The sequence below is a fragment of the Solanum dulcamara genome, chromosome 2 (assembly GCF_947179165.1).
Source record: "Solanum dulcamara chromosome 2, daSolDulc1.2, whole genome shotgun sequence".
Lineage (NCBI taxonomy): Eukaryota > Viridiplantae > Streptophyta > Magnoliopsida > Solanales > Solanaceae > Solanum > Solanum dulcamara.
Genome location: NC_077238.1, coordinates 73900410 through 73927005, shown reverse-complemented (window position 1 = coordinate 73927005; position 26596 = coordinate 73900410). Strand labels below are relative to the sequence as shown.

At 33.6% G+C, this 26596-nt stretch overlaps 3 protein-coding genes across 4 annotated transcripts; 1 reads left to right on the top strand and 2 right to left on the bottom strand.

Moving 5' to 3' along the window:
* Nucleotides 1–2600: 2600 nt before the first annotated feature.
* On the bottom strand, nucleotides 2601–8942 carry LOC129880715 (transcriptional activator TAF-1-like). Of its 2 annotated transcripts, none has more exons than XM_055954889.1 (13): nucleotides 8826–8942; nucleotides 6987–7184; nucleotides 6752–6796; nucleotides 6569–6664; nucleotides 6371–6451; nucleotides 5361–5417; nucleotides 5046–5203; nucleotides 4580–4628; nucleotides 4428–4476; nucleotides 4020–4261; nucleotides 3783–3860; nucleotides 3523–3648; nucleotides 2601–3442 (listed from the first exon to the last, which is right to left on the bottom strand). In XM_055954889.1, the coding sequence occupies exons 2-13, from the start codon at nucleotides 7044–7046 to the stop codon at nucleotides 3206–3208; spliced, it is 1278 nt and encodes a 425-aa protein (XP_055810864.1). In that variant the 5' UTR covers nucleotides 7047–7184; nucleotides 8826–8942; the 3' UTR covers nucleotides 2601–3205. The 2 variants fall into 2 exon arrangements, with proteins under 2 accessions (XP_055810864.1, XP_055810863.1); XM_055954888.1 differs by having other exon boundaries at nucleotides 4422–4476; nucleotides 8826–8940.
* Nucleotides 8943–15905: 6963 nt separating this feature from the next.
* LOC129880714 (GDSL esterase/lipase At4g01130-like) lies at nucleotides 15906–20086 on the top strand. The gene is made up of 5 exons (XM_055954887.1): nucleotides 15906–16145; nucleotides 17896–18105; nucleotides 18190–18347; nucleotides 19021–19291; nucleotides 19696–20086. The coding sequence occupies exons 1-5, from the start codon at nucleotides 15920–15922 to the stop codon at nucleotides 19965–19967; spliced, it is 1137 nt and encodes a 378-aa protein (XP_055810862.1). The 5' UTR covers nucleotides 15906–15919; the 3' UTR covers nucleotides 19968–20086.
* Nucleotides 20087–21308: 1222 nt separating this feature from the next.
* Nucleotides 21309–24122, bottom strand: LOC129880713 (eukaryotic translation initiation factor 1A). Its single transcript, XM_055954886.1, has 2 exons — nucleotides 23754–24122; nucleotides 21309–21673 (listed from the first exon to the last, which is right to left on the bottom strand). The coding sequence occupies exons 1-2, from the start codon at nucleotides 24006–24008 to the stop codon at nucleotides 21491–21493; spliced, it is 438 nt and encodes a 145-aa protein (XP_055810861.1). The 5' UTR covers nucleotides 24009–24122; the 3' UTR covers nucleotides 21309–21490.
* Nucleotides 24123–26596: the final 2474 nt, after the last annotated feature.

Below are 26596 nucleotides of genomic sequence, written 5' to 3'. Positions count from 1 at the left end.
AACTAGACTCAACTATCTTTAATTTGATAGGTTATGAAACACGTAACTCTTTATATTCTAGAAGTTTTGCCTTATTTTAAATTGACTCTTGTATGATCTTACCAAAACTTAATCGGTAGAGAAGCTTTCAACCACTTTGTGCTAGAGGTCCCTTATGAACTTAATTCACATCTAATACATTTATCACACTTAGGGGTGTCAAATGGGCGGGTTAAGCTGAAATTGGAGATATTATAATAGGTTGAATTAGAAATCGGGTTGGGTCATGACCCGTCCATATTTACTTTGGGCTTAAATGACTTGAGCTCAAATGGGCTACAAATTAGGTTGAGTTATGACCCGCCCAATTTGATCTCCTAATCTCAAGAATTTTGACATATTGATATTGACCTTTTGTAATCATAATTTGAACTTGAACTCAAGAAAATAAAAAAGTAAGCTCTTGATTTTGAAGTGGAAAGTCACCAAACATTATATCAACTAAATAAACATATATTTAAGATGACTCACTCAACATGTATTCTATGAAATAAAATAGAGTTGAGTTTCTTTCGGTTATTTTGATCCCAGAAAAGTAAAATTTTAATTTACAAATGAAAAAAGGATAGATAAATCAGATAAGATATAAAATAGATAGTAATTCATACATTCAATATGAGAACATACATTGCACCAATGCAAATAAAGAGTCTTAAAATGGATTGAAATTGAAGATTAAGCTCAATTGAAGATTATTTTAAAATGGGCGAAACCCATCGGTGGCCCCCTAAAGTTGGCACCAACTTTCACTTAGACACCTCAACTAAGTTTTGTTCATTTTAGACACCTCAAGTAAGGTTCCGATGTGTCATTTTGAAACTTTTTTTTTACAATCACCCAAATATCTAAAGTGTGTGTAATACACTTGTCGATGATGTGTCAAAGTGACCAATTAAATGAAGACACGTGGCATATATATCAAAAATAATTTTAAAATAATGACTTTTGAGTAGAAAAAAAATGGTCATTAACTTGATGACATATGACATTTTTTACCCAAATAATAATTAAAAAAAAGATGAAATTCATCTTCTAAAAAAACTGATTTTCGAAAAGAAAAAAAAAAACCACCCCCACCTAGTTGTCTTCTTCACCCACCCCACCCAGTCGTTGTCGTCTTCTCCACCTCCACCCACCCCAACCCCAACTCCTTTCTCACCCATATTGTTTTCTCAAGAAATACTATCAAAAGAAACTATTTTGAAAATTTTATTTTACAAAGATATAATTTTTTCTACTTTAATTTTAAAAAATCAATTACTAATTAACAGTAGAAGAAAAACAAGAACTAGATCTAGGCAATGACAATGAGATTACAAAATCAAGGTCCAAAGTTATGGAGGAAAACATCTAGAAAATGGAGAAGAAGAAGAACAAGAAAAAAAATTAAAAAAATATTTTTTTTAAAAAAAATGTTCTTCACGCGCTCAAAATGGGTGTAGCACACGCAATGTGCCAAGTCAGCACAAAGTGTCAAAATGACACATGAGAACCTTACTTGAGGTGTCTAAAATGAACAAAGGTTAGTTGAGGTGTCTAAGTGAAAGTTGGTGCCAACTTTAGGGGGGCACCGATGGATTCCGCCTTTTAAAATGGGTTGAAATTGATCTAATTTAAATTATTTTAAACCCAACCCATAAATTTTGGACGGATTGAACAGGTTACCTGTATTTGAACTCATTTTGACAGATCTACTCACACTTAATATTTTTACGTTTACACTAGGCACAATCAAATTCACTGAATTCATATCTAATTTCATACATAGAACAATTCAAACCATAATATGAAAGTTCTAGGAGTTACAAGATTCAAAACTCGAGATACAAATCCCGAGATCCTGGTCCGACCCACAAAAAAAAAAAAAGTAAATCTTAAATATGAATTAGAAGTAGGCTGGTGTTAAGTGTTTAGATTTTAATGATTGACAACTTCCTGTTGCACGAAAATAAGAAAAGCACGCACCAAAAAATTAATTGACGAGAAGCATTGAATTAATCTTTGATTTGAGAAAACAAATACCAAAGATCGACCAAGATTACGACACAAAGCATTCAGTATTTTGTAAGCAAATATGTTTACCAAGAATAACTAAGTCATCAAGATATTTCATTGAAGGAACACATATCAAGAATTAAATAGAGACAATATCCAAGAAAGGAAACAACAGAATCAAGCACCAACAATCTGTTTGCAAAGGAAGCAAAGAATCTGCAATTGTCTAAAAAGGAAAGAAGATATCTTTTGTGATGAGGTATCATGTGGAAGCAACACCTACATTGAAGGGCTAAGTTCAGCCTAACCTTATTTTTGGAAGAAGGATCAATCTAGTCGTTTTTCAAGGATCAAATTTCTTGGATTGAGGCTATCTTCAACAATTATTTAAAGACCTTTGAAAATAGAAGAAAATCAACAAGCAGTCATTCTACTTTTAAACTAGCATTATATTTCCTAATGATATACTATGTACTAAAAATACAGAGGAGAGAAAAATATTGTTGGTGAAGCTAAGTGAGAAAAAAGACTAAAAGTGTAGCCTTAAAAAATACACACCAACTCTGTACAAAAACAAATTCAAAGAACAAGAAGAGAACATCATTACAATCAAAAACTCATAAAATTTGAACAGACTACTAGTTTTTTTAACCATATTTGACACTCCTAGCCTTATGAGTACCTGAGGGCAATAAGTACTGATATGGGGGGAAAAATCAGAGTTTGAATCACCATCATTTAACCACTAAATCTTAGATCTAAGACACCAAAATTCTTCTTCAAGACTAGGGATATATTGTAGTAGTACCAAAAATTAAACTACAACACAAACATTGTCAACAATAAAAACTCTCAATACTAGGCATCAGTCATTAACACCAAATACATTACAAAGATCACTTATTGACTGCTCCATACACATCCAAGCCAAACTCTTTCCAATCAATCAGGTTTCTAGTGTGGCTAACATTACCTATTTAGATAAGACCATCATTCAACATGGCACTCTGAAGTGAAGGGATAAAAAAACACTCCTCAGCTTCATCCATGGATAAATTACAATTGGGCGAAATTAGAATTTCTTAAGCTCTTCTGTACTGTTAAATTTCTTAAACTTTTAACATCTCAAAGTCAGGGCCACGCCGCCACAGTCATGACAACTAATCGAGGATCATCTAGCAGCCACGGCATGTTCAGTCCTGGGGCTGGCATCAAGGAGTTGATGAAGCTTTGTTCCAGAGGTACTATTATTCTCATGAACTTCACCGTCTTCGTTGGTTCTATCGAACGAACCATTGTTGTTGACTCTTGCTAGTAGATCTGCTGTGCTAACAGGCTTCAGCCTCTTATCATCAATCTTACCTAAAGTTAACTCTTTTACTTGTCCTTGTTTATTTTTCAGTCTCTCCTGCACAATCCAGACCATACTTCGTAAAGCCCAAATAACGAAAACACATAAGACTACCTAACCAAGAGACGAACTCATACCATTAAAGCAGCATTTTCAACCTTTAGTTTCTCAGAGTTTTTGGTAAATTTGTTTATTTCTGATCTGAGTGCCAAATTTTCAGAGGTTAAAGTTTGAACCTGCGCTGCCAATTCTTCAGCTTCTGCCTGGAGGGGGGAGGGTGGGAAAAGAAAGTATTGTGTATCAGAATAATATGTACAAACAGTAAATTGAACATAGTCCATATATTCAGATTAAATCAGTATCCAAATATTCTATAATGTGCACATTTCCCTCTTACCTGTTTTCTCAACCTTGATCTCCTTGCAGATTCTCGATTAGACTGCTTCCTCTTCTCACACTTCAGCTCACGTTCATTCTGAAAATATAGATGCATTTAACAATTAAAAACTTAGATTTCTCACATAATAAACAGAGCTCTCATCAAATTCATAGGCAAAACAAAAGTTGCAGACACACAACATCAACGTCACGCCAAAACAAGCAAAAGCAAAGTTCACCCGATACATGCATATACCTGAAACCAGGCTCCGCCAGGCACTGCAGGACTGATTCGTGAAGTTGGACAAGATTTTACTAGTGTACCAACAGGATTTCTCAGTTCCATAGTAGTAGTCATGGTAGGAGAAAATGCTGTTCCCGCTACTTTTTCTGCTATATTACCAGGATTAACAGCTACACCAGTTCCCTTATCGGAGGCCCCATTTACTTCCCTAGAACGTCCTGGACTGCACAGTGTTTGACTTTTTCCATCACCAGCTGTAATAGATTTTGAAGAATAGAGAGATCAAAAGGTGGAAACAAGAATTGAATTAAAGCAAGAACACTAAAAGTTCACTCTAAAGCAACTGCACATTTCACAAATATGTAAATCCTATATCTATTGAAATTCAAATAGAAAGTGAGAAAGAGATCAAACTCTTGCAGTTATTAGGAGTTGTGTCACGGCTTCTTTTCTTACTGTGCTCACCCACCTAGAGTATGACGAGAAAGTATCAGCAACCATAGCCTTCTTACCGATACAAATTAAAAAAATTAAAAATTGAGACAAATGGATTTATAGATCTCGGATCACACCTCCGTTGTGTGTGTGTTACTTCCATCACTTGAACCTTCAGTTTGCCCACTGTCATGGCATGAAACTAACAATTAGTCAATACTCAATATGTTTAACAGGATTACGAAGTATTCTCCAGAATGTAAGGACCACTAATTGCAGATATTCTACTCCCTCCATTTCAATTTGTTTGCGTTACTTTCCATTTTAGTCTGTTTCAAATGGAATATCTCTTTCTTTTATTGGAAACTCCTTAATATCAACTTTCCACATGACATGTTTAAGACCACATGATTGAATGACATTTTGGTACATTCTACATATCTTTAGTTTATGAGTACAAGATTAAGTCTTTACTTTCTTAAATTCCGTGTCACATCAAAACCAGACAAACAAATTGATACGGAGGGAGTGTCTACAACTGAGTCAAGCATGGTTCTTAAACAACTGATTATGATCCTAAGCATGGACTGATTTTGCACAAACCTGTGAGAAGGTCCATGGTCAATGCCATCACAATTGTCAACACTGCAATTTCCTATTGACATTCCAAGTTCATTAAACCCTTTTAACTGACTCGTCAAGCCTTGATCAGTGTTCCCCAAAGACTTAGCAGAAGCATCCATACTCAAAGAAGCAGTATCCTACACAATGTAGAGTGATTTAGCTTCAATCCCACCATTAGTTACTAGTATACTACGTTGAGCTTAAAGGAAACAATAATCTGTCAGTCTCGGCATTTTCCAGAAGCAAATAAGTTCATACACTGAAAGAAGTCGAAGAACTAAAAGTAACATATACCATGGTTTGGCTAACAGCAGGAGATGATGTCATTCCATGCGCCTGAGGACGGGACACCTGAAATCAGAAAAGAATAATCTGTAAATGGGCCTGTTCATATGTTTTAGCCACAACTCTGTCACTAGAGTCATACATTACAGTAACTATACGTAAATATACAGTCATATGGTTTCCTATCTGTTGTTTATTATGTTTAGGTGATTGTACCATTGTACTATTTTGTTGTTTGATACTGTTCCTTGCCTCTATGCCCTGTACTTCTTTCCTATTAATTGCCATGTTTTCTTCACTGCCATTTTTCCGTTTTATTACTACTTTGTTTTGCTTCACTTGAGCCGAGGATCTCACAAAAATCACCTCTCTACCTCCACGAGGTACGGGTAAGGTCTGGGTACACTATACCTTCCCCAGATCCCACTTTGTGGGACTTGTAATGGTTGATCAAGTTTGGATATGATTACCCTCTATCAATGATCACCTTTATCTTGACCAATCTGTAAATATTCAACTGAATTAATAATAAAAACGAGCTTCTTCATCATACTAAGGAACACAACAAATATACCATTTTCTTACCAACAGTTGAGCCATACACTCATAAATCCTAATAAGGTAGATACTGGAAATCGTTGTTGGCCAATTGTAGGGCATAATTCCTAAATCAGTTAACTGCTTGTTTTTCACACTCCATCTACAGTTAACAGAGTTATAACTTTCACTTGTCCTATATTACCCCAAAGAAAAACATTTCCTCAGAAGTTACTCTCAGTTCCTTTATGAAAATTAGTGGACCTAGCTCAATGAGTTCAGTTGCTGATCATGTCCTGTAATCTAAACTAAATTTGATAGTATAGCAAAGTGTAGAGCCACCAGCATTTGTTCCGCTGTTTCCAGTGGCTTATTCCGATATTACATGTAGAAAACTTTACAAAGCACAGTAGGACTCAAAAAGCACTCATGATTTCAGAAAAGAATAAAAAGAGAACCGAGACACTAGAATAGGGACTCACAATAGGAACTCCAGGGTGCGGATAAACACCACCATGTGCATAGACTCCTGCATATGGTATGCCATAAGGCGGCATCATAGGCTAAAAAAGGAGAATTGTAGTTAGAACTCATGTCGGCGAAGCCCAATAAACTATTACCTAGCACTTTGATTAAACAACTTTCAAGAATTTAAAAGGAAGGTTCAGCCTGGAAAGTACCGGTAGCGGTCCCCACATATAAGGATGAGGAGCACGACCAGGTGCAACAGCAGAATTAATATATGGAGGTACAGCTACTCGATGACCATAATATGCCTGAAGATTTAGCAATTTACATAAAAATGTCAATAACCACTAAACCTATGGTAATAGTATCTAACAGCATGGCGGGAAATGATTAACCTGCATCGCAGCCCAATCAGGATACACATGGATATTGCTTTGATCCTGTCAATATATGAAGATATTTGCCAACTACTCAGGATGAACTTCAAAGAAGAGATCAAGACTAAAAGAGGAAATTAACATAGAGGACATTTAAAGACATGAGTGATGAGCCACAGATACTCTTAAGCATAGGAGACAACATCAAATACTCTACACAAACTAAACGATACACAATTCTGTATTTGCTTACCGGTGCAGTCGGAGATAATTTCTCAGGCTTACAAGATTTCCCATCCTCGTTATTTCCCATGTGTCAGAAAGCAACAAAATGTTCTACTAAACTCACTGCAGAAATGATTATTTCCTTTTGGAGGTACTAACCAATATTGCAACTTGTTTGAGACTGAGGTGTAATAGTCGGAGGTATGGACCAAGATTATTATGCCAACTGCATAAAATAAATCCCTGTCAAACAATGAGCAACAAGATTTCACAAGACCAAGGATGACGTAGAAAAAACTTCCCTGTTTCTTAATACAGGTATGGTCTAACTTGTAAAGGATTTAGGTAGAAAACCATCCAAAGCTGAGAAGCAAATAAATCTTATCCATCCTAATATATTCCAGTAAAATGCATAACACATCAACTTTAAAGGACTACATAGGAGTCGTAAAGGGTTGGCTCTCAAAAAGATAACATTTATATAAAGAACCTCAATTACTCTAGATGTCAAATATATACTATGCAACATGTTCAAAGCTAGACACTTCATGTAATTTATATAGACCAAACTTTTAAGGGGTCGTTTGGTAGATTCTATTAGAAAATATAATACATGCATTAGCTTTGTGTATTTCAATCCTTGTTTGATAGACTTTTTTCCATCTATGTATAACCAACACTCCATTGAGTATTATGCTATGTATAACTAATACATGTAAATCCATGGTATTATCAATGCAAGGGGTTTTAATGCATGCATTAGCATGGTTAAAGACAAAATTATCCATCAATACTTTTTCCACATCCTTTTCAGTGTATTTATAGAGGTATTTTTGTAAACAAATAATTTGTTTTAGAAATTATGTCATGCATTAAATACACCAAACCAAACGCTGTATAAGAAATAATCTCAGCATAACTAAAGCTTCCTTTTCATCCCCCTAACTTTATTCGAGCTGAATAACATCCACCCTTGAGGTAGAGTTTGTTTTCTAATAGGAGCTCCGCTGGGCTTTTATGGAGCTTGGCCTACGCAAGAATAACAAATACCAACATTACTAATACACCATATTCACCATATTCAGCATTATACGTATACACCCTACCAAACAATCCCTGAGTTTTAACACAGAATTTAGCTCATTGCATCTGTGCCTGTCAGTATTTCTCTTTTCCCACTGTATTTTCACTAACACTTCTACTCTTATATTTGACAAACCTATGTTTGAAAATACTTTTCTTGAGCCAAAGATCAAGACAGGGGTAAAGTTTGCACCCCCACCCTCCCCAAACCCCCATTTGTGTAATCGCACCGGGTATGTTGTTGCAACATAAGGCAAACAAAAACGAAAAATGAAAATCTGTTTTTATATAGAAAAGTTCAGGTTTCTCAAATTCATTAACTTGGATAAATGTTTTTTAAAAAAAATCTGATTTGATCCATGAAGAAATTCTGTATCATCTCCCATCATCCTCTCCCTTGATGCAACAGAGAGGAAAGAAGAGCATGGCCATAATCGTCCATTCATAATCCTCCCACAAAACCAAATAAAGAGACAATCTTTACAAAACTTTTTGAATGTATGATGTAATGACAAACTAGTCCTTCTCAACCTACCTACATTACAACTAGAAAATATCAAATATCAAACAAAGAAAGAATAAAACATAACGAATTTCTTAATTTCTAAGCATTATATAAGAAATTAAGCATCATTATTTACACCCAAAAAAGCTCAATAACTCCAACCTCTGCTCTGTTGCTCTTGTTTTTCAACAGAATTCACAGAGATTAAACTTAAATTCAGCTTCAGAATCCAAAAATTTTCACCAAAAATAATAATCATAAATCCAAATTTGAACATACCTCAAATTGAGATTTAATTGATGGAATTTTGCAGTTTTTGTCTCAAAATTTCTGCATTTTTTGTAAAAAGAAAAGAGAAGGGTAGAGAGAGACTGATTGTTGTTGTTGAAGCAGAAAGAGATGGAGATCCACGTCACCAAACACGTGTACGTATCTAAAACCAGCTTATTCGCTGAGTGGTTGAGCTGGCGACTTTGAAATTTGTGTACTTTATTTTAAATAATAAGAAATTAATATCTACGTCACTTATTTCCTCTGACGTGTCATTTGCCTACCTGATTTACACGTCTTGGCGTGGCGCGGCCAATTAATTAATCAATTATTCTCACCTTACTTGTCCATTTGGCGCATTCCTAGATAAACAATAAATAAAAAGATAATTTTATTATGTATTTCTATTAATTATATAAATCTAGCATTTAATAAGTAAAAATAAACTTGATGTAAAAATTTTAAAATTGAATAATAATTTTTGACATATTAAACAAGTATGCATGGGAGTGTTTGACTCTGACGTGGTCTGTTTTCCGCAAATTACTTATAATATTGAAAATTTAAGCATATTGGATTATCCATTTCAAATCCGCCAATTGCGCATTTGAAATGAAAGAAAGGGTTGTGTGTAGACTGTAGATGTAAAAATCTGCAAAAGTAGCATCAATTCATGCCACAACCAATCTGCACCGTGCATTTTATTTTGTTGCATAAATATTAATGAGCTTTTTAACTTGGCCTCTAATAGCACATTCGTATAATATCTTCGTTCGTAATCATATTTTTCATACTATACATACATATTCTTATTAGCATTCTCATCTAGAGGTGGACATGGTATGATATCATACAGTATTTGAAATTTTAATATGATACGGTATTTGAAATTTTAGTACGATAATTTTGATATTCAATTTTTCAAACTATTATATCATTATCATATCAATTTAATTTTGTATGGTTTGGTATTTTAAACTTTGATTTCAGTATTTTATGTTATGGCAAATCAGTAATCATAGTTTGTTCAACTTTGACTAATATATATTCGTATAATAGAGTATTATGATATAGACAATTCAAGAAAAAATCTCAATTGTATTATACTAACACATTATATATGTAAAAATATATATATTCAAAAGAAAGTCATTTAAAATACATTGCAATCAAAATAAAGTAGTCAAAGTTTCAACTTCTAAACATTTATATTTCATTTGACACCAAATAGTTTTTTAGAAAAACTTGAGAACTAGTGTTTGGCCACATAATTTGCCATTACTTGACAAATGTATTTGGCAAATATCCCAAGTTCTAGAAAAAGCTAGAATTTGGGAACCTGGGAAGTTTAAAAAAATTAAAATAACCCCAACCATCATTTATTGTCGTGAAGAGATTGTTCGTAGAATGTGGAAAAATTTTATAAAAGAATAGTTTGTTATTACCTCCCCCGAAAAAGAATAGTTTGAGTGACAAGATTGAAAAAAAAGAATAATTTATTTTTAATTCAATTAATGTATTGTTCTTGCCCATATTGTTATTTTGTTGTGTTGATTGTTATCAATTATGTTATAAGTTTTTTTTTAACGGAGCATGTTCATTATAAAATGATAACACAAACTTATGAATATTTTTAATAATTTTTAGAACTTATGGGTACAAAATATTATTTTTTGAAACAGTCAAATATTTTTGAAAAAATTTGTGGCCAAATGTATAATGAAACTTCACCAAAACTTCACCCAAAAATTACTTGCCAAGAATATTTGGAAACTTGAGGCCAAATGCGAGCTTAGTTTATACTAATACTAGGTTGTATATTTGTTAGTATTTTAATAATACATATATGTTGTTTATGTAACTATATACTTCGGTATGGTATTTTTAAATACCAAATATCATATTGAATGCCAAAAAAAGTAAAATATATTTCATATACCATACCAAACATCATAATACCAAAATTACCATATCAAAAATTTTAGTATAGTATGGTATTTCAATATCATGCCCACCTCTATCCTCATCTTCACAACTTTCATCTTCTGAACGTGGAGTTCTTGACTGATCAACATTCCGCTCCGTACAACATAACCAGTCTAACCACTGCTCTAAAGAACCTTTTTTTAACTTTTGGTGACACCTTCTTTTCACACATAACTCCGAATGCGAGCCTCCATTTCATCTATCATGTACCACTACTATGTGCGATACCATCGTTATTAATCTCCCCATTTTCTTGGATAATAGATCCAAGATACTTAAAACTCTTTCTTTTTTGAATGACTTTTATCAAGTCTCACCTCCACGTTAGCCCTAGGTGTTACGTTAGTAAACTTGCATTTCAAATATTATGTCTTGGTTTTACACAGCCTGAACCCTTTAGCTCGAAGGTCTGTCTCCAAACCTCTAGCTTACCATTAACTCCGCCACATATCTAGTCAATCAGAATTATTTCACTCTCAAATAACATATACCGTGACACCTCTTTTTGAATCTATCAACAAGACAAATAAAAATGGGTTAAGAGCAGATCTCTGATGTAACCACATCAGGACAGTCTCCTCCCACTGTCCTTACCCTGATTTTGGCTCCATCATATAGGTCATTGATCGTCCTAGTGTACGTCACAGGTACACCTCTAGCTTCCAAGCATCTCCATAGAACCTCATTTAAGACTTTGTCATAAGCCTTTTCCAAGTTGATGAACATGATGTATAAGTCCTTCTTCCTCTCCCAATACTACTCCACTAGTCTCCTTAAAAAATGAATGACTTTTGTAGTCGAGCATTCTAGCATGAATTCAATTTGGGTCACGAAAATAGTCACTCCCCTCCTCGTCCTCATCATCCTCTACCAAACTTTCATAATATGACTTAATTAATAAATTGTTACCCCCAGAGTTGTTAAAATTCTAAAAATAATATGTTATATTTGAAGAACTTTAAGAATTGTGTTAGTATATAAATCTATGAGCTTGATACATGGTGTAAATTTCTCATTTTTAATTTAAAATTGGGCTCTTGTCCATTAAAATTAGGCTCTTGTCCTACGTGACATAATACACATATGACGCCACATAGAACTCAAAATTGTCATGTAGGATGTCATGTAGGATGAATGTATTTATTTGTTGCCTAGTTGTACACTAGTAAAGTTAGAGGTTATAATTATCAGTGAAAGTCAAGTTAAGAATCATATTTATATATTTTGCTTTTTTAATTTTTTCCACTTAAGTTGGTGGTTTTTATTTTTACCTTTCAGTACTTTAAGTAAAAAAAAATAGTCAAAAATATCCATGGCGTTGAAAAAAAAAACGTAAGATAAAAATTTATATTTTCGTATTATAATATAACACAAGTTTTGCATTATAATGCAAAACAAGTATGCCACTTAATTCCTACAAAACGTATGCCATTAGAGGCATAAGTTCAGTTCATAGTCCATAAGTTATGCTTTACAAGAAAAAACTTAGTTCCTACCCAACTTATGCCGAACAGAGGAATGTTATTCCTTAGAAAGTTCATAACCTACAAATTATACCTTACGAGGACTTATGCTGATAGAGGCGTAAGTTCAGTTTCAGAACCAACAAAGTTATATTTTAAGAGGCATAATGTATTCCTAAAACTTATGTCAGACAAAACAAGTTTTCTAAATTTATATCTTGCAAAGATATACACAACTTATACCAGACAAGATAAAAATTCTTTAAGTTTATGTCTTACCAAATTAGGTCTTAATTAGTTAAGGATACTTTGATCCAAATAACATGCTTTATAACTAAACAAATGGCATATTTTAGATCACAATTTTAAAAGTATGTTTTCCCTAAATTTGGTATCTAAGTCAGATAATACCACAGATGCTTTTATAACTAAACAGATGCAATGATTTACGAGTTCCATAGAACTGATAACTTTAATCAAAATTCTATATTTATTTTTAAAAGTCCATTTAATATATGCATAAATAATTTATTAGAATGCAGCAAATTACCTTTTCAAAACTTATTTTTTTCCTCAAGTTTCAACTAAATTTATGACTAAAACCCATCTTAAAATCTTGGTTCTACCTATGGAAACTAGTAGTACTTATTAGTGCATCCACATTTTTGTTGTAGTGTTATATATCTCAAGAGAAATGTCAGCCATTGTCATGAGTTTATCATCATTGTTTTTGGCTAGGTAGCTAGCTGTATAATAGCTAGCTAAGTTATGCTTGCCAACAGTTTTATAAAAAGGTTCATATCTGCCTCTCTTTCAACTAAATACCAAGAATTTATTGCATTTCCCAAGTTTATGATAAGTTCTTCCCCCCACCTCAATATCCCCTAAATTCAAAAGATACAGTTGTTACTTTTTGTTCTTAACCATGTAAATCAAGGGATACAGTTGTTCCTTTTTTGTTCTCAACCATGTAAATGAACTGGTAGGAAGCAAAGAGCAAGAGATGAGCACTTTTTGTAGAGACGTGAGTAAGAATTTAAAATTTATGACAACAACAACAACCCAGTGAAATTTCACGGGGTCTGGAGAGGGTAAAGTGTACGCAGATCTTACTCCTATCAATGTAGGACGGCTATTTTTGAGAGATCCTCGACTCAATAAAAGCATAAAAAGAGGTCAGATAAGGCTAAGAAATTCAAAGTGATATGAGAAAGCAAATAACGAATGACACAGATAAAATAGAGTTATCAAAGTACAGAAAGTAATAGATAATAATAGAAATTAGAGCACAAGAAATTATAGTGTGCTAATGCTCCTACTAATATGGAAGAATAACGAGCCTATGTACTAGCCTTCTACCCTAATATGGGTCCTCCACACCCTCCTATATACGGTCATGTCCTCGGTAAGTTGTAACTGTGCCATGTCCTGTCTAATCACCTCTCCTCAATATTTCTTTGGCCTACCCCTACCTCTTCTGAAACCATCCATCACCAACCTCTCACACCTCTGCACTGGGGCATCTGTGTCTCTCCTCTCCACATGCCCAAACCATCTCAGTCGCATTTCCCGCATCTTGTCTTCCACCGAGGTCACTCCTACCTTGTCCCGAATAGCCTTATTTCTAATCATGTCATTCCTGGTATGCCCACACATCCATCTCAACATTCTCATCTAGTCAACGTGAGAGACCTTAACTGGCCAACACTCCGCCCCATATAACATAGTCGGTCTAACCACCAATTTGTAGAATTTGTCCTTAAGTTGTGGTGGTACCTTCTTGTCACATAGCACATCAAAAGCGAGCCTCTATTTCATCCACCCTGCCCCAATATGATGTGTGACATCATCGTCAATCTCCCCGCCGCCTTGCATGATAGACCCAAGGTACTTGAAACTACTTTTCTTTTGGATGGCTTGGTCACCAAGCCTAACTTCCGCGCCAACCTCTTGAGATGTCTCACTGAACTTGCACTCTAAGTACTCTGTCTTGGTCCTACTCAGCTTAAACCCTTTAGACTCCAAGGTATGTCTCCAATCCTCCATCTTAGCGTTAACTCCACTACGAGTCTCATCGATCAGGATTATGTCGTCCGCGACATATTTTTGAATTGGTATTTTAAAAGGTGGGGTGTGAGACGAGGTATTTTACTTAGCACGAAATGAGGCGTAATCCCTGAAGTATGGGGCGTGAGTCCCATGGATGTTTAATTTTATAATTTATACTATAGTAAAATAATATAACAACACAAAATTTTAAAAATACATCAATAGTTTAAAATAATTAAAAACATGATTAGAAAAACTCATAAAAAATAAAACTTCTAACATGATTTTATAAGTAAAAATAATCTAATGATATAAAAATTATTATGAGATGCAAATCAACTCTAATATCTTAACTTTCAAATAACAAAAGAATCATTATTTCTAAAAATATATTGCTATCATACTATACAATTTACCTCACTAAAAGAAAATAATCAAAGACTTATTAGTATTGTAATAAAAAACATCACTCCATTATGAATAAAAATAAATTTTCTTTCAAATAGCAAAAATAATAAAATATGATAATTTTGAGACATTGAAAAAACATGAAGACCAATGATAAGTAAATATGTAAAATTTGCCTATGCATTTTTAAAAGAAATGTTCAAGTAATCATCATCCTCACTGTGTTACCAAATAGTAAATATGCGATACTAAGACTTGTTATTTGAGTTACTCTCAATTTTCTTATTTCTATAGATGAAAAAACTATTAAGTATTATTCATTTATTAAAGAATTATGAGGATCAACAATAAAAAAAAAGGCAGTCCGGTGCACTTAAACTCCCGCTATGCGCAGGGTCCGGGGAAGGGCCCGACCACAAGGGTCTGTTGTACGCAGCCTTACCTTGCATTTCATATTTATGTAAGATCTATTATGCGAGCCCCGAGCGTTGGATGTTGAGTGTGTTTAGGACGTATAGTCGGACACTTAGGATATAAGTCTCACATAATTAAGCCCCACACATGAGTCTGGGGGTGTTTTTCCAGAGCCCCGCCCTAGGGAGAGCCCGAGATGAGTCTCAATACTGCCTTTTAAAAAATTGCTTTGAATTACTGGGTTTTAAATTAATATATAAGTTGTACCTATTGTTACTAGAAACAAAGGTTTTTCCTCACCATGAATAAGTGAGAAATTTGTGCTATATAGATCTTGATTTTTCCACTCATTTTCGAACAACCCATCTCACTAAAAAAAATGCATCAAGAACTTTCTAATTTTTCCATATAAAAACTTGACTTTTTTTTCCACCAATTCATTCACAATATTTATTGAAATGGCTACTGAATATTTTTCAGTGAAAAATTCAATGAAAAAATAGTTATTTTTTCGTAGTATATTAAATAATTTTATTTAAAAAATATTATATAAAACTTAGATCAAAATTATCAAGAGTTCTGTTTTTGTAATAGTTTTTGTTCGTATATACAGTAATGCATTGCGTCAGCAGTTGTTGTCGTCCCATGCATTGCGTCAGCAGTTGTTGTCGTCCCATGCATGGGCTTCTCTTTCTATAAAGATGGGAAAAAAATACTTTAACAGAATCCATTATACTATATTATACTTTTAGTTTTTTTGAGAGGAAAAAAAACAATAGAAAAATGATGAGTTGTTGGTATTCAATTGTGGTTTTAATTATTATAGCAACTTGTAATTTGGTGGAAAGCAAATGTGCATTTGAAGCAATTTTTAATTTTGGAGATTCAAATACTGATACTGGTGGATTTTATGCTGCATTTCCATCTCAAGGGTCTCCTTATGGAATGACTTATTTCAAAAAACCAACAGGACGGGCAACTGATGGCAGAGTCATAGTTGATTTTCTTGGTATAATTTCATTCATTTTTTTATGGTAAATCTTTTTATGTTTGAACTGAGGATCTTTCGAAAACAGAATCTTTCAATCTTTAACGAGGTAGGAATAAGGATGGTGTCTACTTTATTTTTTCTAGATTCCATATGTAAAATCTTACCGAGATTGTTATTGTTATTGTATTCATTTTTTTCTCAGTTGGATCTTATTTCACAAGTATTGATTTGATTGTTATACTTTTTTTTTATTAATTTGTTTTGACAAAAAAAAAATGAAATACTTGTATATTTGGAAAGTATTTTAATTTAGTCTTTCACTTTTTGCCCTAAATGAGAAGTCTTTACAGAAATGATATAGCATATTTAATGTCACAAAATTCAAATAATTTTTGGATTATTTATATATAATCATAAGTTTTAAAAATCTTTATTTATTTCTTAAATTAAATAATGGTGAGTACTCAAACTATATCACATAAAAACGTGTGTTTGGCATGGCGAAAAATGTTTTTTAATTTTTCTATATTTGATTGGTCAAAATATTTTTTAAAAAATCATCTTTACCTGTTGTAGCGGGTAGTTTGTTTTATTTTCGACATTACAAATTCCGCATTTTAAAAAAGGCTTACTTATAGATATCCTTGAGCGAATTGATATGTACATGGGGTATATAACTTAAATTTTTTATTTAGATTACCTAGAGCGATTAGGTGCACAAACCATCCTGCGTTCACACAGAATCTGGGAGGGTCGCACCCTAAAGAGTGTGATGCAAACAACCTACTCTAATGCAAGGGTTAGTGGTTGCTTGCTCGAAACCATGACATATAGATTATAGAGAGACCCCTTTATCATTGCTTTAAGGTTTTCTTCTTTATTCAGATTAGGTAAAGGACAACTCGATACACAAATCATCATGTGTTCATGCAGGATTTGAAAAAGGATCGCATCTTAAAAAGCGTGATATAGATAACCTACCATGATACAAGTATTAATGACTGCTTTCACAACTCGAACCAGTAACTTATAGATTAGTCTGTTGGTTATATAGAAATCTCCAAACAGAATTGTGTTGAGGAGGCAACGATATACAGATATCCATTTGTGTAAGTTATCATGGATGTCTTTTTCTTACTATTCCCTAAATGACAAGAAAACATATCAGTCCGAAGACAGGAAAAAAAATGCTTAGCAGTAAAAGGCAGAGGAGTTGGTCCATTTAAGGGTGAAATTAATTTTTGTTTTGTCCATAGGTTTCCCTTTCTTTGTCCTAGTAGAAATTATACGTGAGATCGAGTCTGTGACTTTCCTGTCTTTTTTTCTTTACATTATTATGCCTTTATAAATAGATACCCGAGATTTAGAGAATGATGAAACTGTCTTCGTGTGACTTATATCACATAGATTCGAGTCGTAAAATCAGTCATTGATAATGCGCTAAATAGGTTGCCTACATGATCAAACCCCTTATGTGCGGTCTTTCCCCGGACCCTGATTGAACATTACTTATGTAGGTTACCAAATGTCTTACTCTTAGGTCCCAATTTATATGTCTCACTTTCTTTTTTAGTTCGTCCAAAAAAAATAACGCATTTCTATATTTAGTAACAAAATGAAATAATTTATAACGACACGAATATTTATTACTTATTTTAGATCACAAATTTCAAAAGTTTTTCTTTTTTTCTTAAATTCCATGTCAAGTCAAATTACATTTTATAAATTGGGATGAATGAAATATGAACTAGTGTTGTTTGATGTGCAGCTCAAGGATTAGGTTTGCCATATTTGAGTCCATATTTGCAATCAATTGGATCTGATTTCAGACATGGTGCTAACTTTGCAACATCAGCATCCACAGTGCTCATGCCACAAACATCATTGTTTGTATCAGGTGTTAGCCCTTTTTATCTAGGGATTCAACTCCAACAGTTCAAGCTATTTAAGGTTGAAATCGATGAACTTCAGAGTAAAGGTAAAATAAAGTAATACTTTATTAATACTCCATTTAAAAAATGTTTTTTTTCATAATCTTTATATTATTTTTCTTAATTTCCAGAGAACACTAATCTGCCACCCTCAGACATATTTGGGAAATCGCTTTATACATTTTACATAGGTCAGAATGACTTCACTGGTGATTTGGGAAGTAAAGGAATAGGTGGAGTGAAGGAGTACTTACCTCAAGTAGTTTCCCAAATTACTAGCACCATCAAGGTAATAACATTAGAATTAATATACATTTTGTCTCAATTTATATGACATAGTTTGATTTTGTACAAAGTTTCAAAAAGATTTTATAGTTTTAAATATGTCATAACATTTGTGTGTCAATAAAAACTTTTTATCAAGGGTAAAATAAAAAAAATTATAAGTTAATTCATTTCAATGAAGAAATTGTTGAGTTCCCTAGATTGTTTGCCGATGAAAAATTATTCTTCTTATATGGTCATGGACAGTTTTCACTTCATGATCTAGCTTTTGAGTAAAATTTGTCTCAAAGCTTGTTCTTGTTACGATATCAGAGCTAAACTCATCTCAAATCATGATTTACCCAATATTGGCCCTCCATATTATATTGTCCACCCTTCAGCTGTCAAGCTTAAGCGTAGGGGAGCTATTGAGTTTCCCACATCGATTATGGATTGGGGATTTGGTCTCCTTTTATAGTCTTGGGCAATCATCACCTCATGATCTAACTTTTGAAATTGAATTTGACTCAAGATCTATTTCCTTTTGCAACAGATTAATAAGAAAACATTATTACATAAATTCAAAGAGAGGCAGTAGTTTTTAGGGTCATACTATTTGAAGCATAATTAACTACTACTTTTTTACAATTTAATAGTAGAAAATCTGATTATGTTTGATTCAATTGATTTTTCACCAGGAAATCTATGGACTAGGGGGGAGAACATTTTTGGTACTTAACCTTGCACCAATTGGATGTTACCCAGCGTTTTTGGTTCAGCTCTCTCATGACAGTTCTGATATTGATGAGTTTGGATGCTTGAAATCATACAACAATGCAGTGGTGGACTACAACAATATGCTTAAAGATGCATTGGCACAAACCAGAAAAGATCTTTCAGATGCAAATGTTATTTATGTGGACAATCATGCTGTCCTCTTGGAGCTTTTCCAACACCCCACTTCTCATGGTACGTACTCCAATTGAGCACCTAAACATATGATCAACTATTTCGACTCAAAATATTGAAAAAGATTTTGCGTGTTTTTCCTAACGTTCATTACGTAAACAAGTTAATCACATAAAATATAACTCCTCCTTTAATAATTATATACATCAGCATAAATTGAAACATGCATGGGATTTTGTGTGTAATGGGTGCTTCAGAACACTGGGCAAAAAAAAATTCCACAATTTGAGTTTTAAGTATCTAATAGCCAATAGGAATATTTTATCATGCATGTGTTTAGGTGTGGAACCGAAACAAACTGTAATTTGATTATCTAAATGAGGTTTACCAACAAGTTGAAGGGGCTCTCGATGTATTCTGCCTAACAGTTATCGACCAACTTCTAATGATGTTTGTGTTTGTAGGGCTAAAGTATGGAAACAAAGCATGTTGTGGACAAGGAGGTGGTTCTTACAACTACAACCAGGAAGTATCCTGTGGAAATACCAAAGAGATAAATGGACAAACATTGTCAGCCACAGCTTGTGAGGATCCATACAATTATGTGAGCTGGGATGGGATACATGCCACTGAAGCAGCAAACAAAATCACAGCAAATGTCATTCTCAATGATGGTTCTAATTTTGATCCTCCATTTTCACTACATAAATTCTGTGATATTCAGCCTGTCGATTGATACATGAGCCACAAGTTGTTACTAGGAAAAATGAATAAATAAAGGTCACGCGTTTAATTAAAATTGTTGTTGATAAATGGATGCATTAGGTTGCACGTGTAATGAACAATGGATCAACTCATCAACAGAAACATTCTTTATCATAAACAGGCCAACATCCAGAGAGTCTGAGCATAATGAATCCTCTCCTCTACCTTCTCCGCTTTAGTCTTTAAACCCATGACATGCGCCAAACACATCACGTTTCACTACATTCTCATTGTAATCTTTTCCAGTTACAAAGTGTAACAACTACAAATATTTCATGAGTCGGTGAACATCTCAATGTAGTTCTTCCCTTTCAATCTGCTTGGCTGACACCAAATTTGAAAACATCATTTCATACTAGGTCAACCTTAACAGTTTCTCCTCCACGCCATATTTTCTACCACAAGCCTTTTACAGATGGCAAAAACTGGAATATCAAAGTGCTATTTAAAGCAACATCAGAAATTAATCCCCTAAAAACTCAAGAATGAGAGTCTTGAGAAGGCAGCCCAGGTGAGAAATCTTGGCCTTGCCATAAACAAGGATGGGAATTTAGTTCTGCAGACTCTGCAGCCCTACTAACTACAACAAAACAGAACAGCCCTTGTGGGAGTGAATAGTTGCCACCCCTAAATAAGAAACACAATCCAGAAGATTTTTTACTTCCTACTTGGACAAACTTTTTTAAATTGTCAGAAGATTAGATGTTCCTACTTGGACAAACTTTCAGAACTCCAAAGTTGATTCCTTTCAAATTCTGCTGTTCAAACAGTAGGCACCCCTCAAAATAAACTGTGTGGCAACCAAAATAAAAAAAAGGAAGCAAGTCAGACCATTTAAGTTCGCTCCTAAACCAAATTCATCATCCAGCATCATGGCACCTTACAAAACTATTCAAAAAGCGGTAGTGATGAACTGAGTCCAAATCCTTCATTATTTTCACCCTAAGAAAGGCAAAAACTCTAGGCCAGTAACCTATGAAGAAATTAGTTCATCAGCAACGGGTGTAACTGTAAATCTAGAGGCCCTACAAAACCTAAAGGCTGGGGTCCTGCAATCGAAGTCTACTCATCCCCATCCTCGAATCCAAGTTTTCTGTTCTCAGAAGACAACTTAGAGCAGACAGTCAGACACTGCCAGAAACGGGTAGTACTATATTCTGCAATAATCGCTCAGTGTACATACATCAAGCCCCTCTAATGAGATACAGCAACCAATTCAGAAATGTGACGACACCCAAAGATTTCAGAAGTGTAACATACGCAAATCATCCACAAGCAGATAGTCAGACTACATGCATAACTGAACAGAAACTAACTAGAATATTGCATTCATTTCATGTAAGCATAAATTTTCATACAGAACTTCGATGCACAAAACTCAATCACTTCAAACGATACACAAAAATACTCTTTCAACGTTTATGGAAAAAGAACGCCATAGAAATGTTAGCAAGGCCTATGACAGACCTCAGTAACAACAGTCTTGAGTTTAGATTAGATTTTGTCGATGTCTTCATCCTCAAACTCAATGTAATCATCACCAGCACCCTCATCCTCTTCATCCAGACCATTAGCAATTCCCTCATTAAGCCTTGTATTCTCTGGTAACTCTCCATATGCCTTCAATAACCTGGCCTCATCGGGCATGTACTTCAAGATCACATCAGCTTTGTCATCCTGGGAAAATCAATATAACAAGTTAAAAAACAGAAATATCCACATTGGATAAGAACTCAAATCTCAACAAAGCAAACCTATAATAAAATAAATTTCCAAGTAAAACAACAACACCACGCTTTAATCCCAAGCTAATTGAGGTCAGTTGTATGAATCATCATTACCAAATGCTCTGTTTGGGTTCAAAATTAGTTCAATACTCCATGCTTATGGAAGCACTAGTTGTTCTCTAATATACCCTAGTGGTCATATCTCTAATATACTAAGATCTTATAGTAAGCACTAGGCTTTTAGATAGTATCACCTATACAGATATTTCAACTTCCATTGTTTTCTATCTCTTGCTATATCTTTTGAGATATTCTAAATCTCTTGAGATAACTTCTTTATATGTTCAATCATCATGTTTTCACATCTAAGAACCGGTGAACCTAGAGGACTAGGTAACACGTGATCAAACCATCTCAAGAAACATTTTCATTTTACCCTCAACATGCTACTTCACCCTCTGAATTCTGATGGATGTGATCATATATGAACTTATCTAATCTTGTATGATCGCATATCCATCTTAATACTTGCATCTCTACAACATACATCTTGTAGATTTGTTGGGCTTAAGATGTGACCTTTCAATTTTTCTATAGAACTTGCTTTCACTTTGATAGGTATCTTCCTATAACACTATTGTGACACTCCTCCATTTCAACGATCCTGCTTTAATCTTATATGTAGAATCTTCGGCTCTTCTAGAACATTGGGCTAAACATCTAAACAGTCAACAATCAGATACCTCAACCCCATGGAATCTCACCTTGACTCCAGTCCTATCTCATTGGCTAAACGAGCAATGCATGAAGTTTTGTCCTACTCCCAACTTATCTCAAATCCCTTACTCTCTAAATTGCTTCTCTATCGGCTCGAGCTTTTGAATGACAACCTCACTAGTTCAATCAATTAACAAAATTTTGCTTGTGAAGAGCATGCAACATGGTATCTCATCCTGTATATCATTGGTTAGCCCATCCCATGACAAGGAAATAGACACGAGCTTAGCGCAAAGCCCTAGTGAAAACCCACAATAATGGACACACACACACAGAGACAGACACACACAAACATATAATAATCTTTTAGTTGGGAACCCAGTATAAAAATGTCTGTTGGAAATCAGCAGTTAGTAGCCAGAAGCAGGAACAGAGAGAGAGAGACAGACAGACACAGACACACACAGAGAGAGAGGGAGAGAGAGAGAGAGACACACACACACAGGCAGACAGACACACACAGAGAGACAGAGACACACACATACAGGCACACACACAGCCGCCCTCCCCCCCCCCCCACACACAAACATATAATTTTTTTTTAGTTGGGAACCCAGTATAAAAATGTCTGTTGATTCAGTGGCAAAGGGGAAACCTGTTAAGCTTTGCTGTCCTCTGCAAGGGTTCGAATCCTCTGGGCAACATAATTATCTTGTTTTTTCCTTCTTTTTTCTTTTTTAACAAAATCCACGCAAGCCTTTATGTTGTCTCACTTTGTCTTTATAATTTGAGATTATTAGGAACCCATAAACTCCACGTCTTGAATCTGCCTCAGCACATACACACATATATAAAACATAAACAACTATCAATCATACATAGACTTGCTACTCCCTTGTTATAGCATGTTCATACCACTACAAAGTAGTAGATACTCCATATCCAATAACTTAAAATCCTGCCCTTTTATGCCCTTCAATAAAAAAATATGGAATCAATAGTTCTATCGAAATATAGAGGAAGCTATTTTTGTACATCATCCCATTTATCCATTTAGGCAAGGTGAACTAAATCTTACACTACAGAATAGAAACAAACTAAAAGAAAACATCTGGCACGAACAAAAATTACACCAAATTTTCAACTTGTTGGTGAGGCTTTGATTCCCCAGCTTGTAATCCCCTACCCCCCCCCCCCCCACTTCAAAAAAGAACACCAAATTTCATTTCGTTCAGAAAAACACAACAATTTTCTCAAAACGGATATGGAAAATACAAATAGAAGAAAAGGGTATCGGAAAAAATGGATCTTGCCTGATAGTCACGAAGTCCAACAAGAATGATATCACCAGCAGCGATCCAAACTTTCTTATGCATCTTACCACGTATGTGACAAAGACGCTTAGTTCCATCAATACACATAGCTTCACAACGACCATTACCAAGCATACGAAGGACCTGAGCATATTCTTGTCCGTCTTCTTTGAAAACAAGCTCTCTTTTTTCATCGTCAGCTTCGTTCTTTCCTCTCTTCCTGTTCTTACCTCCCTTACCTTTGTTCTTCGGCATGTTTGTTTGATTGTGATTTGCTTCTCTCTCGAATACTAACTTTCGATTAGAGAAGGAAGAAACCCTAAATTGGAAAAGGGGCCGTTCTTGTTCCTTTTAGCTGTGAATGATGATTTTTTCGATTCTTATAAGCTAGCGTTGAAGCCACGACAGTCATGCTGACACTTGGACCATTTTACCCTTTTGTACACGTGCATAGTGTCACAAAGGTCTTTTCCTTTTGGTTTTTGTTTGGTATTATGCATCTATATTAAAGTTCGATTAATTCGAATTCACACTATATAGAATTTTACATTGGAAAAATACTCCCTATTAAGAATTTTTCATATCCATGTAGGATCCCATGTGGAGGGCATTACGTTTTTCTTTGTCTTCTCCAATTTCTAGTTTCGATTGGAAAGGGTAATTTCATGATTGAGATTTAGAAAGAATAATGTATATGCATATTTTATTACTATCTCGAGAGATGGTCAAAAAGGAAATTAAATGAAGAATTTTTTTACTTAGTAGGCATTCCGTTTAGACATGAATTTGAAATTATGAATTTAGTTAAAGATTAATTTGAAGTTCAGAAATTATATAACTAAATTTTAGATGTTGTATTTTCTCTCTTCAAAAATATGAATGTTTTTATAATTTATGAAAACTATCAAAAAAAATTCTCAATTTTTATATAATCTTATCAAAAAACAAATCATAGTTCATATCTTTATGTTCCTTTTTATAAATAAATGTTTGTGGTTACATGTTATTACAAACTTTCAAATGAACATAATTTTTACAAAGATTTGTTGGTCCAATAAATCAACGAAAAATATATTAACTAACTATTTTTAATATAATCCCTCCACATCATATACATAATCTCTTCATGTCAAGCATAAATCTTTCTTTGCAAAAATATAAAATTATGAATCAAGCTTTAAATTAAAAAAAAATATAAACATGAAATTAAAATTCTACCTTTTAGGTGAATTTGACATTCAAAATCAAAATTCCAACCTGAAATTAAAGTTTTGTTCAAATGTCATAAATAAACACACATTTTAAATCAAAACTTCAAATTTAAAATTCAAATTGCATGGTCAAACGGCCTCTTAACTTTGCATTAGTAGGCCTTAGACATATAAAATATGATATTTTAAAAAAGAAAGAAGTAATATTTAGGAAAAAGATTGAAAAGGGGATATTTTAAGTTCAAATTGTATTTGAACATGCATTTAATTTTAAAAAGTAAAAGTTTGATGAGTGAAAATAAATTGAGAAAATTTGAGAAAAGGGCTATATTATGGCGCGTAGCGACAATATTATTATTTACATAAAATCATGACCTTTAATTGCGTCGATTCTTAATTGAAGAGAGCAATTAACACAACACATACGTAACTAAATGAAGTAATTAACGAAAATTACGTTATTAGCTTCCCGAAAATATGTAAACAAGATATCAGATCATTGTAGTTTAACATTCTCTCCTATTTTATCAATTTTTTAAAATAAAAAAAATTATCGATTTGTAATTATCCTATTGGATTTATTTTTTTGGTTGTAGATAGAAGTATCAGAATTGTTCATATCCCTTATTTATTCTACATTTTTTGGTAGCTGAAGTATCTAAATTATGTTATTCATTTTTGTCCTGATACGACATTTCGGGATCTGAAATTCAGAGAACAATGTAATTGATGGTATTGTAAAAAAAAATTATGTTTCTTATGATCGAGGATTTAGTTGATAAAATTGCAAAGCAACAAGGGATAGACAAGGATAAAGAAACTCTAGTTATAGTGATGTGCAGTACGCCATTGATCTAGGATTTCAATTCCAGATGAAAAGATCGAATAGAAAAAGATTAGACTATGCAAAAATGATTTTATATTTTTGATTATATCGTGTATCTGAGAATGTCTTCCAAATATATTTGTGTCATTGTTTTTAAATTGGAAGATCAATTTAGAAAAATGTATATTTATTGTAATATTTTAAATGATGTATAAATTAGTTTACTGATAGGTTACTCCTTGTATCTGAAAAATCTTTAACATGGTTTGAGTATGTTGTATCATTATATCATAATTTAAGAATTAGTTTATTGTTGGAGTTTTTTTTTTATGTATTTGAAAAAATCCTTAACATGGGTTGAATGTGTTGCATCATTGTATCACAATTAATTTTATATCAATAATTTATCATATTGTCTGTGAAATAACTGTTATGACTTTATATATGAAAATATTGTGTATGTAATGAGTTGAGTATTGTATGTATGTATGTATAGACAATTTAAATTTAAACATGTACTTTATTTATAGATATACACTTATGTGTGTAACTGTGTATCTGAGGCATGTGAATGGTTATTCAAGCCTTCTAATTTGAAAAAATCTATATATTCAAAGTTAGAACATTCCTTGACACTCATACATGTCCATTGAAGGATAATGTATACTCTCAGTGGCAAATAACTACTGAGTTGATTGGGGAAATGGTTGCACTAAAAGTCTCAAAATCATAAGAGAAAACATACACCAAAAGACATACAAGAAGATGTGAAATGAGATTTCGGTATGGACGTGACTTATATAAAG

What these genes read in the sequence shown, in the direction of transcription:
- LOC129880715 (XM_055954888.1), bottom strand. Translation starts at nt 7,046, where the DNA reads ATGGGAAATAACGAGGATGGGAAATCTTGTAAGCCTGAGAAATTATCT. An exon ending in GATCAAGGTTGAGAAAACAG is followed by an intron (nt 3,649 to 3,782) that starts GTAAGAGGGAAA and finishes TCCCCCCTCCAG; the next exon opens with GCAGAAGCTGAAGAATTGGC. An exon ending in TTGAAAATGCTGCTTTAATG is followed by an intron (nt 3,443 to 3,522) that starts GTATGAGTTCGT and finishes TGGATTGTGCAG; the next exon opens with GAGAGACTGAAAAATAAACA.
- LOC129880714 (XM_055954887.1), top strand. Translation starts at nt 15,920, where the DNA reads ATGATGAGTTGTTGGTATTCAATTGTGGTTTTAATTATTATAGCAACT. An exon ending in CGATGAACTTCAGAGTAAAG is followed by an intron (nt 18,106 to 18,189) that starts GTAAAATAAAGT and finishes CTTAATTTCCAG; the next exon opens with AGAACACTAATCTGCCACCC. An exon ending in CCAACACCCCACTTCTCATG is followed by an intron (nt 19,292 to 19,695) that starts GTACGTACTCCA and finishes TTGTGTTTGTAG; the next exon opens with GGCTAAAGTATGGAAACAAA.
- LOC129880713 (XM_055954886.1), bottom strand. Translation starts at nt 24,008, where the DNA reads ATGCCGAAGAACAAAGGTAAGGGAGGTAAGAACAGGAAGAGAGGAAAG. An exon ending in TTGGACTTCGTGACTATCAG is followed by an intron (nt 21,674 to 23,753) that starts GCAAGATCCATT and finishes TGATTTTCCCAG; the next exon opens with GATGACAAAGCTGATGTGAT.